Raw genomic sequence first — 13,817 nt, forward strand, 5'->3', positions numbered from 1 at the left:
TATATTAAATAGATGTATATATATGTATGTGAATTAAGATTATTAGTATTATTCTTTCTTATTTGATATATTTGGATAGACTGGTTATTTAATTAAGTATGTGCTTATAATCAGTAGGGGATATCTATGTGTAAATTAGTTATTGTTAAACTTACAATTTGTACATGGATGAGTTGCCATAGGCGTAATTATATTGCCTAGGTATTTGTATGAATAAAAATATATACATCGGAAGCATGGATGAGTTGCTAGGTTGTTAGTATAAATATATATACTTAGAGGAGGCATGGTTGAATTGCCACATGTATAAATAAATATATTTAAAAGAGGCATGGTTAAATTGCCAAAGGTATAAATAAATATACTTAAAGGAGGCATGGGTGATTTGCCAAAGGTATAAATAAATATACTTAAAGAAGGCATGGTTGAATTGTCAATATATAAATAAATATATTTTTAATGGCATGGTTGATTTGCCAAAGTTCAATTATTGCTATGTGTTAGATGATTAAAATATATCATCTATGGTTACTGCATGTATAGGTTGGATTATGATTAATTAGATATTCTTAAATTAGAATAGTCTAATATTTTCAGGATAGTATATTATTTTATACATGTTAACAAAATATTACTGGTGGTGACATGGATGATTTGTCAAAGCCTAGTTGTGTGATTTAAATACTTATAAATGATGGTTTTGGTCTAGGGATGATTAAGAATTAATCGTTGGTGAATGGTTTAATCAAATTAGTGAACCTATTAATTGATAGGATTACTGTTTTATATAAAAGTTTTATATATATATTTGTAACATCTTATATTAAAGGTTAAAACTTTAATTAGGATGATGTTGGTTAGAGATGCTTTATTTATTGGTTTTCAGAGGCTTGGTAGAGGGAACTTGCTCGTGGGTCTAACCCACGATTTATTTTTCAGGTTATTAGAAGTTCCAGTCTCGAGGTTGAGGATCCGCAGCTGGGAGACTGTCATTCATCTACTCATCTTGTTTACCTTTAATTAGTATAGTTAATTATTGTTAAATGTTTTGTATAAACTGGTGGTTTATAAGATTTTGGTTTAGGGGTCCTTAACTTATGGGATTCCCGAGTTGTATAATATTTTCAGAATTTGAAACTCATGGAAATATTTTTGTAACAGAGATTTAATTTTATTAATAGAATTCCATTCAGCGATTTAATCATTTTTTTTATTCCTCTTGTATTCTGTGTTCGTTTAAGTACTATATTGTTTTGATATTCTCGCATTTTCGGGTGTGGGCCTGGCCAGCCTACACGTGGAAATGTGGGGGTATCACACGTGGGTCCTAATCTACCACAAGCACCGACTTATGAGGAGCAGATTGCACAGGGAGTGGCTCTAGGGATGCCAGAGTCCATTCAACATATGTTTCGTCAGCATATTGTAGGGATGCAGATTCCGGTACCAGCACCAGCACCGGCACCAGTTGCTAATGAGGCATTGGACTACTTTATAAAGTTACAGCGGGTTAAGATTGACCAGTTTGTAGGGAATATGGATCCGTTTGCTTCAGAGGCATGGTTTGATATCATGATACGCAAGCTTGATAGCATGACAGTATCTACGGACCTATTGAGGATCTCCTTGACAGCCTCTATGTTCATAGGAGATGCTGATGTCTGGTGGAGGTCCATGACCAATATCCAAGATGTGGAGGTGATGACTTGGGAGGAGTTCAGGACATTGTTCTTCGACCGCTTCTTTTCGAGGGCTATGAGGCAGGATATGAGAGTGCAGTTCACAGGTCTCTATCAGGGTATGATGAGTGTCATTGAGTATGAGACACGCTTCATTTCCCTTTCTCGTTATGCACCGGAGATAGTAGCTACCGATGAGCTAAGGACAAGGAAGTTTCAGGATGGGTTGCATCTTAATATTAGGCCACGGATTTCAGTGTTGGATTTGAGGACCTATGGGGAGGTAATGCAGAAGGCTATGTTGGTTAAGGCAGAGGACTATGATCAGTGCAAAATCAAGGGGTCATATAAGCAGTCTTGTGGAGAGGCTTTAGCAGTATCTATTGGGGCTCAGTGGAAGAAGGCTAAAGCTGGGGACAGTCCTCGTGTTCAGGGACAGTTGCAGTAGGCTCGGTTGGTACCCACAGATCCTGTTTCCTCAGGGAAATTGATTTGTCACCACTGTCAGTAGCCGGGGCACATCAAGCCTCGTTGTCCATAGTTGCAGCTTCAGGGCAGTCGTTCTCAAACGAGTAAGTCTTCAGCTTTGACGCAGGGACTTCAAGGGGGTTGCTATTACTGTAAGCAGCCCAGACATTTCAAGAGGGAGTGTCTACGCCTACTGAACAGAGCACAGAGTGGCACTGGTTTACAGGCCACACCGGCACAATCTGCAAATATTCAGTCGGGTTTCAGGGTGTCTCAGGCACCACAGCAAGTGGCATCGTCAGTTGGTTCTTGTAATGACCTGGATTTTTCGGATAAATTTTTTCCGTTGTCTTTTCCCTTCTGAGTTTGGTTTCTTGTCAATTAGTGTCGTCTCGAGTGCTCTAGAGTGATTTCTGAGACTCTTTTCTATGGATTGACAACTTCCTTTGAGGACTGAGTTAATTCCGCATTTTTCGTTTTTCGACACTATTCACTTTTTATCTTTTTCCTATTTTGTCTTTTTCCCTATTTCGTTTTTTCCTCGTTTGTCACTCTGTTTGCGTAACCACACTTCTTGTGTTCGGAGTTGGTTTTTGACTTCACGTATCTTCATTCTCAATGATCTCTATGAGATACGTATCTTTACTTTCGTGAGAAAGTACTCTGGTTGCTCTCGGTGCCCATAGGGGCATAAATGCAAAGTTCTTTGGAAACTTTTTCTTTTCTTGGGGTGTTTTTCATAAATATCTTTTGAAGATATTTTATTTCAGGGTTATCTAAGAAAATATCTTTTGGAAGATATTTTTATTCTGGGGCAGTTTCGCAGTTTTCACTTTTTGGAGGGGCTATTGTGCAATTAATGAAAGTTATTGCTCAATGCCTTGTTTTGAGCCTGGATCCTCATACGGGATTCATTTTCACATTTCGTCGAGTTATGGACTCTTAGAATTTCCTCCTGGACTATGTTTTCCAGTTTCATGATTTTTGGCCCCGGTTTGCGCCAAACTTGTTTTGGGCATAACTCTCTGCTCGGAACTCAGTTTTCGATACCGTTTCTTCCGTTATTCATATTTTCTCATTTGAAATCTTTTTCGTTCATGGAGTTTTACCGTTTGAGCACGTCTGCTAGAATTTCACTTTTTCGGATTCGACGGGGCCCGTTTGGGGTGCTTTTTGGGTTTTTCTATAAATAGGGGATTAGTGGATGAAAAATCAGATTTTTCTCTCTCTCTCCTCTCTCATGGCTGGTCCAAGCTCCTCCCATGGCTGCCACCTTCTCTATCATCTTTTGGACTTCTTCCCTTCATTAAAAAGTGGTGATGCCTTTATATTTATTGTTCCTCTCGGCGAGGCCTTTGATTCCAACCGATTGGAATCTCGTTTTGGCCATTTCTTGAGTTCGGGTTTGAAGTCAAGTTGTGTTTTTGATGGGGCTTCCTTGGGATTCATGTTCGTGGTGTTGTCCCCGACAAAACCTATGAGTTTCGTCGGATTCGGAGCCGATTTATTTTGGTAGGGATTTGAGATTTCATCTCAAATGGAGGTAGGGAATGTTTTAGGATTATTTGTGTGTTGTATTGTGTGTTTTCCATGATTATATAATATATATGTATGCCTTGTATCAAATCTAGAAAGTTAGAAATTTTTATTTCTTTGTATAAGATTTACAATTCATGATGTGTAACTTGGATTTGAATTGTGGCATGCTAGAAAATCTTGTTTTAATGTGTTGGTTAACATATATTAAATTTGGATTAATTAAATAAGAATTGCACTTTTTAATTAATATTTATCTTTTGTGAAAGATTAAAGTTCATGACCATACCTTGCATGTTCTTGAGTTGTATTATACTTCTAAATTAAGTTTTGGCATGTTTGTTAACATACTTTAATTTGAAAGTATTTGGTTGAGTTTGGAAATCTAGAGACTTTAATTAAGAGAATTAATTAAAATCTACTTTGTCGTTTCATGGGCCTAATTAAGCTTTTGTGTGAATATATGTAATGACCATGATATGTCTTTTATCATATATTAAATTGAGACTATTTGGAAATGATTTGAAATCTAGAGAGTTTAATTATTTTGATGTAATTAAATTCTATCTTGTTTATCCATGGATCTAATCATGTTTTAAAAGTTATTTCTATTTTAAGAGCATGGATTTAGACTTGTGATGTATTCACTTGATTGTGTTATATGCATTGAAGAGCATTGTTGTTAAATTTATATTCATGAGAGTATGTTTCTAATATGAATATATTGTTGGCTTGTGATTTTATAACATTATGGATATCAAATGCTTATTATGCACAATTGAGAGTTATATTGCTAACTTGTTACTATGTAGTAGTAATATGTATAAGTTATGAACTTATTTGGTTTATTTTGGAGTCTTGGGACATTGTTGTTACATGTGATATGGCTAAAGTTTGGCTTTAGTGCGGGAGGTATGAGTTCTCCCCAATTGAGATAGTGCGGACCTAGGGTGGTTTTCCTTGCGGGTTAGTACCCGGAACAACCATTTTGTTCTCGACGGAAATCCAAGACGTGATGTCCAAGTCTTCCATTATTTGTTTTCGCATTCAATTCCAAGTTGACAATCATGTTTACCTTGTTGACTTGTGGTTTTGGCTATTGGCGATTTTGATGTTGTTAAGTACATCCATACTAAATTGCTATATTTAGTTGATTTTACACTTTTAGATTTCTAGTTGATAACCTAGAGAATCTATGTCTTGATGTGTGGTATTAGATATTCTAATTATGCTAAATTGTTATATTTAGTTGATGTTACATTTAGACTTCAAGTTGATAACCTTGAGAATTTATATGTTGTTGCTTTGTGTAAGCATGCTCCTATGTTGTTGCTTTGTGTAAGCATGACCCTATGTTGCTAAAATTGCATGAATGAGGTGATTGATGCTAGAAATGATCTTAGGTAGCTAGGATGCTCCTTGAGTTTCACCTTTGACATAGACGTTAGGTGTAATGAACCACAATAATTAAATCATGCAAACTTGTAAAACGTAGGTCGATGCATGCTCATTTCCTACGAGTAGCTTTATATTACTCACCTCTACGATACTGGGGCATATTTCAGGTACAATAATTAAAGTTGAGACTCCTATTATGCTTGGATGACTTGTGGACTTGAAGACTTTCATTTTTGTGAAGGTTGACTCGGAATGCCAATTGTAGTCTTATTTGTCAAATGTGTATATTTGATTCTAAACTTGTAATGTGCCTAAGCACACTTTTGATTCTCATTTTATGTATATGACATGAGGCAAAGGGCCAAACTTCTTTTGGAATTACATTTGTATCATGGATGTTAAATTTTTGCCCTTCATGAGATTATATGAAAATCATGCATTTTAATATGCTATTTTGCACCGGAGCGTGTATTGTGTATGAAATTCGTTATCTAGAATTCATTTAATATGTATGAGGTGTGGCCAAAGGTCAAACGGTATTTTGAAGTCATTTCAAGATTTTAAATTCCAAGTTTTCATTCCAAACTTCGTTTTTGGCATTTTGGTCGTTGAGGGGTCATATTTTGTATTGGCCATATTTTTAAGCCATGGACCATTGTAGCACATCTTATTAGGTAAGTTACGTTTGCATGCATGGTCGTTTCTGGGCAAAGCTTCTTCTTTTGTGAAATGAGCTTCCTACGGACTCATTTTACACTTTTGTTGCATAATCTAACCTAAGGGTATTTTGGGAATTTTGTTTGGGAAATAAATTATGTTCTCCACATAGTCACTTAGAAAATGTGATTTTAGGGGGGGTTTCTTCTTCGTGTTTTTTCAGAAAATGCCATCTTGGTATCGGAAATCGATCGCAAAGTTCAGCTTCTGTTTTTCCATTTAGCAGCTTTTTGGACCCTCTGGACCAGTTTTCTTGGGAGGGCATTTTGGGCATTTCACTGCAAGTATTTTTCAATTTTTCTCGAGAATCACGTAGAAAACTCAATTTTGAGGGTGGTTTCTTCTTTGTGTTTTTCCAGAAAATGTCATCTAGGGCCTCAAAATCTCATTTTTTTTCCCGAAAAACCCCTACTGCCAGGTTTTTGCTGAGTTGTAGTGCAAGTGTACGGGTCAAGTGTACGGGTAATGAATCTCGTAACCGTTTAGATGAGCGTGGGCAGTGAGTTGGTCACTGATTTTTGGTCTTCTAATCGATTAGAAGGGATCTCTTAATCGATTAGATGGTCTTGGGTTAACTTTTTGACCATTTTGCCCATTCTTCTTTCGTTTGCCATATCTTCTTCATCCGGACTCCGAATCAAATGATTCTTGAGTCTAAATTCGTTAATTTTTTGTTGTCTTTCCAATGGTGTGCTCGGTGGCACCCACTTTTAAGCTAAAAATGACATTTTTGCCCCTAGGTTCATTGTTGTTCGTTTTTGAAAACATTGCTTCCGCATTTGATTCTTTTGGGTTCCGTAACCTCGTTGAGGGTCATAATGGCGTCTTAGAGCCATGTTGTATCTCTAGAGACCGTTGTTTGTCTTTTGCTTCCACATTTCGGATCCGTCATTGGGTCATCTTTCGGTTCATCACTGACGCACCGAGTTTAAAAACTTGGGCTATCACAGTTCTTATTTGGGTAAAGGTTCTATGCCTATTGCTTCCGGACATCAGTCGGGCCACCAGGGCAGTTCTTAGCAGTCAGGAGCTTAGGGATGAGCTTACGCATTGCCACAGGCCGATACCTCCGTAGGGACTTCTACGGTTCGAGGTATTTTTCCAGTTTTCAGTTCTTGGGCTAGAGTTCTTGTTAACATGGGTGCATCGCATTCATTCATATCTACATCATTTGCACATTCCTTGGGTTTGGAAGTCACACAGCGGGATGGTTTCCTTTGTGTTGACACACCAGTTGGTGGTCCAGTGTCTTTGGACTGTGTTTGTCAGGGTTGTGCTATCGAGATAGCTGGGTGGACTTTAGAGTTCGATTTCGTCATTTTTGACATGACGGGCTTTGACGTCATCCTCGGGATGGACTGGTTGTCTTTCTTTCGTGCCACGATTGATTGCTTCTGCGGGCAAGTGTCTATCTACACTCTCACGGGAGATTGTTTTCACTTCGTGGGAGATCGAAGCGATTCCCACTCGACGATGATTTTTAGCATCAGTGACTAGAGTCACCACAGGTCCTTCTTAGCTAGCCTGTTAGCTGACGAGGGTAGCGGTTTGGGCCGTGTTTTTTCGGCAGTTGTAGACGAGTTTCTGGATGTCTTTCCGGAGGAGTTGACTGAGCTTCCTCCTCTTCGAGAAGTTGTCTTTGCCATCGACGTTATTCCCAGTATTGCGCCGATCTCTATGGCACCGTACCGCATGGCACCGGCAGAGTTAGATGAGCTGAAAGCTCAATTGGATGATTTGAAAACTAAGGGCTTTATTCGTCCTAGTGCTTCACCCCGGGGAGTATCGGTTCTTTTTGCGAAGAAGAAGGATGGATCTTTAAGACTTTGCATCGATTATCGCAGAGGGTTGGCAAGTGGTTATTAAATTGTTTCATTGTCGAGGCAATGGAGAATAATCCTGAGGGAGAAGGTTTCCAAATGAATTTGTCTTCTCTGTGAGAGTTTGGGTTTAGGAGGGATGAGGAGCATTGTAGTTGGGGTAGGATGGCTGTGATGGAGTTTGGGAAGTTCCATGTGTTGTTGTCAATGAAGGAACACACTTTTGTTTTGTTGTCATAAGTTGTTGCAGAGAGCTGTTGTGGTGAAACAAGCTGGACAAGTAGACCAAGATGGCACCAGTTGCCAAACCAAAAATTGGTTGATCTTCCATTGCCAATTTCAAGTTTGACAAGGGGATTGATTGATCCTCTAAGAGAAAGAATCTTCCTCCAACTCCAGGAGAATTGACCAGGTACCTTCACTTCCTAAATGCTTCTTCCCTTTAATAGATAAGTATGAATCCACTGAACCCACAACAATGTCTCTAGTTTCTTGGGGTTGATATGTTGTGTAGTTCCTCCAGAGGAAAGTGTTCTACGATGACAGATTTGCAAACAGTGGCAAGCACCACTTCATCTATGTGGGTAATATGAAAAAAGATCTATCTGCTTTGAACCTTCAACTCTTTAATTTTTACTAAATCAAGTAAAACAAAGTGGGTCGAATAGTAAACTATAAGTCTGAGGGAAAAGGCCAAAAAGTAAAAAATCTATATGAAGGGTAATGTAGATACAACTCAGGTCGATTTCATGTTTAAAGTCAATTAATGCTGTAAATTAGGAATTTGAAATTGGATTGATTTAACCATGTTTATGTCAGGGGTGAGCTGAGCACATCATTATAGTACAGTGTAATTTTTCTACTTTTCAAGATGTGTCCATTATTTAATGGCAAGTGATGTAATTAGTAAAAGCACCATATTTGTGCCTGTGTGGGCTTTAAATAACCTGAATTTGATTGGTTATTGATCTCCTCATAATTATCATTTATAGGTGGAACAACTGCATAAAATTTTCAAACTTTGTGGTTCTCTCCAACTGAAGAGTACTGGGAAAAGTCGAAATTGTCCCATGTGACTATCTTTAAACCTCAGCACCCTTACAAGCGTTGCGTTGCGTTGCGTTGCTGAGACATTCAAGGAATTTCCTTCTTCGGCATTAACCCTTTTGGACGTCCTCCTTGCATTTGAACCCGAGGGCCGGGGATCAGCTTCTTCTGCGATTCAAAGCGAGGTAAAGCTGAGCTTTTCATTGCTATGTTAATTTGCTGTATACTTCGTCAAGGGGCTAACAACTTTCCACTTGGTGTTTACAGTTTTCAAATTGTGGTCCTTTTTGTAGTTTATCAAAAAAAAAAAAAAAAATTGTGGTCCTTTTTGTTAGTTCACATTCTATTTTTGGCTTATGCTTTGCCCCAGAACCATGAACTTGGAGCCTTTATACTCATCATCTACAATCTCTTAAATGAAAACTTACTCTTGGTAGTTGGGAATGCCTTCCTTGCCTTGAAGACTTTTTTGGTATAGTTTTGGTAAGTTGACATGTAGGAAGCACGGAAATACTTAAAAGGACAAAGAATCCGTATCGGACACCGACACGTGCTGGACGCATCCCGACACTACATATAATTACTTAAAAGTTGTTTTGTATAACAATTTTATATTAAAATAATAAGATATTTATGCTATATTTTAGTTTCAAAGGTTCAAAATCTTGCATGATCATCTTTGACTCTCTTATTGTCCCACCGACCAAGCTTCGCTGCTGGCGGATGGTGTCAATTTCTCATCTTTTCTCTCATCTTCTTCTTCTTCTTCTTCTTCATATACCCTAAATCCTTTTTTTTCCTTTCACAACAAAATTATTTGTGCGTCTCTTTTTCCTTTTTCCTCTTGTTTTTGTGAAATTTTTCTCTTCTATGGATTCTTGCCTTTATTTTTAACTAAGCTCTAATTCTTTTTCTAACCAAATCCTGATCCTCTTTGTTTCTTTGTTTCTTTTTCTCTTTCTTAATTAATCCTCTTTCTATCATTCTTTCTTTTTCCAAGCAAAACACATTTTATTAATATTATTTATTTATTTATTTTTATTATTAGGTTGATAAAAAGAAACACTATTAATTTTTAAAAGTACAGTCACACACATATATAAATACATTTGTTATTTGTCGTGTTCCCGCCGTGTCCGTGTCTTAATCTTTTAGAATTTGTCGTATCGTATCCGTGTCCCATATCCGTTTCCATATTTCTTAGGTTGACATTGTACCTTTCCACTTCTCATCTAAGGTCTGTCTGCACACTAGAATCAGCTAACAATAAACTTTTAGAGCTGACCATCTGTTGCGTATCTCTTTATGTTACGTGGGGGTTATGTGGAATGGTGATTGTTGGAAAAACTTTGGGTTCCCACCCAAAAGTTCTACCATTACAATTCTGGTAGGATATAATGCTTTTATTCCTCCAAAATAAAAATAAAAAAATTAAAATAATTGTTTTAAGTATTTTCTTTTGGGGTATTCTTACTGATCATTTCCGCGAGTTGATTTGCTGATTTTTGGGTAATTACCATTTTTAATGTTGAGTTTCTTCTTCAGTTTTTCACAGCGAAGCCTCTTCCCTGTGATCCGTCAAGTTTGCCCGAGTATCCACCTAGCAAAGAGCTTGATGCCAAACTCCGAGATGAGGATGCAAGAAGGTACGTTGTTCCCACTATTAAAATATTAACTCTCTCTCTCTCTTGAGTTCAAAAGAAACAGGCAAAACTGTTATGGATTTGCATTTGCATCCTATGTTAAAACACAGTTAAGGTTGCATGGAGATTAGTGTCATTCATGCTTCTGAAAATGTACTCATAGGAATGTTTGAAATATCTTATCCTGAACAAGGAAGAACTCTTATTACTGGAAAAAAAAAAGAACAAGAAAAAAGGGGATATCTTGTTTGGAACACCTTGAACTCCTCTGCCAAAGGAAGTTGACCATTTTACACCTTATTTACACTACATATCTGTGTCCCTCTTGGTATCAGGCAAAGAGCAGCTGCTGGTAAGGGACGTGAACTTGAATCTTCTCGAAAGGGTTCCAGAGGATTCAAAGCAGCGCCTGTGCTAGAAGCTAATGCTGAGTTGCGGGAGTCCATACAGGTATTTCCTTATTTGTGAAGCCTTGTATAAATTTAAGTGTGAGTGGTTCAGGAAACAAAAAAAGTGTGAGTGAATACCAATGAGTGAATTTAACTGCTATTTATTCTTTTTTGTATACCAATGAGTGAATTAGATACGTTCAGAAGCAAAAAGAGCAGTCACACCCTAAAAGCAAGAGTGAGAAATACAATCCTGAAGAAGATGGCGGTTCTGGCTTTCCTATTGGACCTTCTGGAGGAACATCAAAAAATAGTTTCTCCAGTTCTTGCCAATCAATTAAACCTGGTGCACTTCAATCTGCAGTATATATGAATGTGAATGAAGATGAGGCCTTGATGGGTTCTCAATGAGCATTTGGGTCTTCGGGGCTAGGTACAGAGTGGAGGCCACAAGGATCTTTCAAACCTCAGGGAGCAGAAGGCCAATTGTCCAAGCTTTCCAATTCAGCAACAGTTCGAGGTAGTTCACGGTCAGGTCTTAGCAGAGAGACAAATGCCTATCCACACTGGCCAGAGGAGCCCCTGAATGCCAGATATAACCAGCTGGATGGTGCGGAATCATCTGAAAATCTTGAATGGTCCCATCATTTACTGGATGGACCAAATTCTTCTCATAAGAATGATGAACGGACATCTGGAAAGGTAAAGAATCATTTTCTTTACAACCTATCATTTTTATAATAAAAAAATGTTAAAAGAAAACACCTACATGGTTGACAAATTCCTGGATTTTTCATGAGACTCATGTTGTGGTGAAACAAACTTTGTGTGTGAAAGACGTTCCAGTTCTGAATTTTCAAGCACCATTCTTTTTTTTAGTAATATACTCATCATTTTGGCCATGACTTGTGATACTAGGTTTTTTCTCCCAAGAAGAATCAGATCCACTACTCAGGACCATTGTTTCCTCTGGGTGGAAACATCGAGGAAATGCTCAAAGAACACGAGAAACGGGTCCAGCATGCTGTCCGTAAAGCCTGTCACGACAAGACCAAGAGCAAGAAAAAGTACCGTGACAATGGACAAACTGAATCGCTGCAGCACCGTGGAATAAATGGCCAATGACATTGGAGAGGAATTTTTGTGTCGCCTTCACTCAGATTTCATCAGCAATCCCTGGGTTTCACCGCAACGAATGCCTATGTTCTGTATATGAGATATCATGCTATAGAATTATGTCCTTCAAAAGGCTTTAGGTGATGGGAAAAATTGAGTGTTTTAGAAGTAAATCATGGCCATTCACCTGATAATTGTCTTGTGGTGGCCTTTTAGATCGACACGGTGGCTTAATTTGTTTGTGGGGTCACTTTTGTTACTTAATATATGCTTGTACAGATTAAAAACTGGTGTAGTCAAATCAATTTTACCCCATTCAATTTAAAGGCTGAGCCATTGTTGCAAATTTGAGTGAACAAGACACGAAACTCCTAGACTTTTGTATTAATAGTGTCAGGTTTTGCATTAATAGTGTCAGTTTCTATTATTTAAATATAGATTCGAAAATATTTCACCTTTTTTGTAATTCTATTGTCCCATTTATTCTCATTTCATGAATTTAATCATCCATTTATCTAAAAAAAAATTCATTATATTTACATTTAATACATAAATTAATTATTGGGTTACAGACCTATTTAAGTTAAAACATTAAACCATTTATTTAATGGATTTCTCACTATGTTATTCATCACTTAATTTAATTTAATTTTTTATTTTACCTATTTCTTAGGCCGGATGGTTAGATGTTTAAATAAACTTCCAAATAGTCACAGTAACAACAACTAAGTATTTTTTTAATTATTTAACATTTTTCTAATTATTATAACTAATTACCAAATTAAAAATATTATTAACATTTTCCATTGAAAATTCATCTCATGTGATTCATCCATATAAATGTACAAGTCGTGGCAATAATTACCTTCCCTTAGCAATCGCATCCACAGCCACACAAACTTCACACCCAAACAATGTAATACCAAACTATTAGCCCCTTGACGGTTGTCCAAGGGAAGACATGGGCATTTCAAGGCCATGCCATGTCTTGGGAATACTTTGGCTTTGGTTAGACAGCCATGAGGATGCTCAGTGGGTTGTCAGCGTGCACACAAGATGCTTAAAAAAATGCTCGGCGTGCACTGGGGGTGCCCAGTGGCACTTTCGTAAATATGGCGAAAAGTGAAACTTGGAGTTTTGACTTGGGATCTTTATGGGAGGTATCTTGAGTCCATAGAAGCTGGTTGGCGCAGACGGCACTTAATTTGGATGTCGGGAAAGGCTTGAAAGGCCATTATGACTCCTCAAGCATGGGTGATGTCTACTCCTGTCAGAGTGTTGGATTTCCTTAAGACTATACTAGGGAGGGGTCTGTTGAGCACATCGGTTGGGCTATGGCATGACTTGCTTAGAGGGCTTAGCCAACGTGCATGGCCACGTGTTGCACCACTCCAAGATGGTTGCACAAGTGGGGAGCATCCAAGATATTGAAGGGCAAACAAGTGGGCACCGACACGCGCGCTGGTGTGCAGCGGCGCGCATGCGGGCGTGCAGGTGGGCGCGCGGGCAGGCGTCCAACCTAGTGTGCGCGAGCGTCTAGCTCGGTGTGCGCATGGGCGTCCAGGCTGGCGTACAGCCACGGGCGCATGAGGGTTCAAACATGGCGCACGTAGAAGGGCACTAGTGTGTGCGGCGACGTGCACTTTGGCGTGCACCCGAGCGTGCGCACGGGCGTGCATGGCTTGGCACGCCGTGCACTCAGAGACATATATATGTGGGTGCAGATTGGTGGACTTGGCTTGGGCTAGGTTCACAAGGTTGACTCAGATGTGGCTAGAGCATGGACAACACAAAGTCATGGCTTGCGGTTACAAGAAGTGGTGGCTTAGTGGGCTCGATCGGTTGGGGGAAGTTACTAGCACTTCCCACTCATCATGGGAAGTGGGGGAGTGCTGAGTAACCTCCCAAGCATGTGGCACAATTCTGAGAGGACCAACACATAGGCGGTTAAGGGTGGTTTCTTCTACTATGCAGAATGTAACTTCTTGTAGTTATGTGGCATAA

At 38.6% G+C, this 13,817-nt stretch overlaps 1 protein-coding gene across 1 annotated transcript; it reads left to right on the forward strand.

Moving 5' to 3' along the window:
• Positions 1–7,684: 7,684 nt before the first annotated feature.
• On the forward strand, positions 7,685–11,822 carry LOC132295915 (probable serine/threonine-protein kinase At1g09600). The gene is made up of 7 exons (XM_059794177.1): positions 7,685–7,734; positions 8,712–8,850; positions 10,211–10,311; positions 10,644–10,758; positions 10,902–11,043; positions 11,131–11,399; positions 11,616–11,822. Exons 1-7 carry the CDS (start codon positions 7,685–7,687, stop codon positions 11,820–11,822), a joined length of 1,023 nt encoding a protein of 340 aa, XP_059650160.1.
• The last annotated feature ends 1,995 nt before the right edge of the window (positions 11,823–13,817 follow it).

The sequence above is a fragment of the Cornus florida genome, unplaced genomic scaffold (genome assembly GCF_030987335.1).
Source record: "Cornus florida cultivar Cherokee Brave unplaced genomic scaffold, ASM3098733v1 CherokeeBrave_3.0.0_Hap2_Chr02, whole genome shotgun sequence".
Taxonomy (NCBI): domain Eukaryota; kingdom Viridiplantae; phylum Streptophyta; class Magnoliopsida; order Cornales; family Cornaceae; genus Cornus; species Cornus florida.

Coding starts and splice junctions, on each gene's coding strand:
- LOC132295915 (XM_059794177.1), top strand. CDS start 7,685: ATGGAGAATAATCCTGAGGGAGAAGGTTTCCAAATGAATTTGTCTTCT. Junction 8,851..10,210: donor CTTCTGCGATTCAAAGCGAG/GTAAAGCTGAGC, acceptor TTTCTTCTTCAG/TTTTTCACAGCGAAGCCTCT. Junction 10,312..10,643: donor CGAGATGAGGATGCAAGAAG/GTACGTTGTTCC, acceptor TCTTGGTATCAG/GCAAAGAGCAGCTGCTGGTA.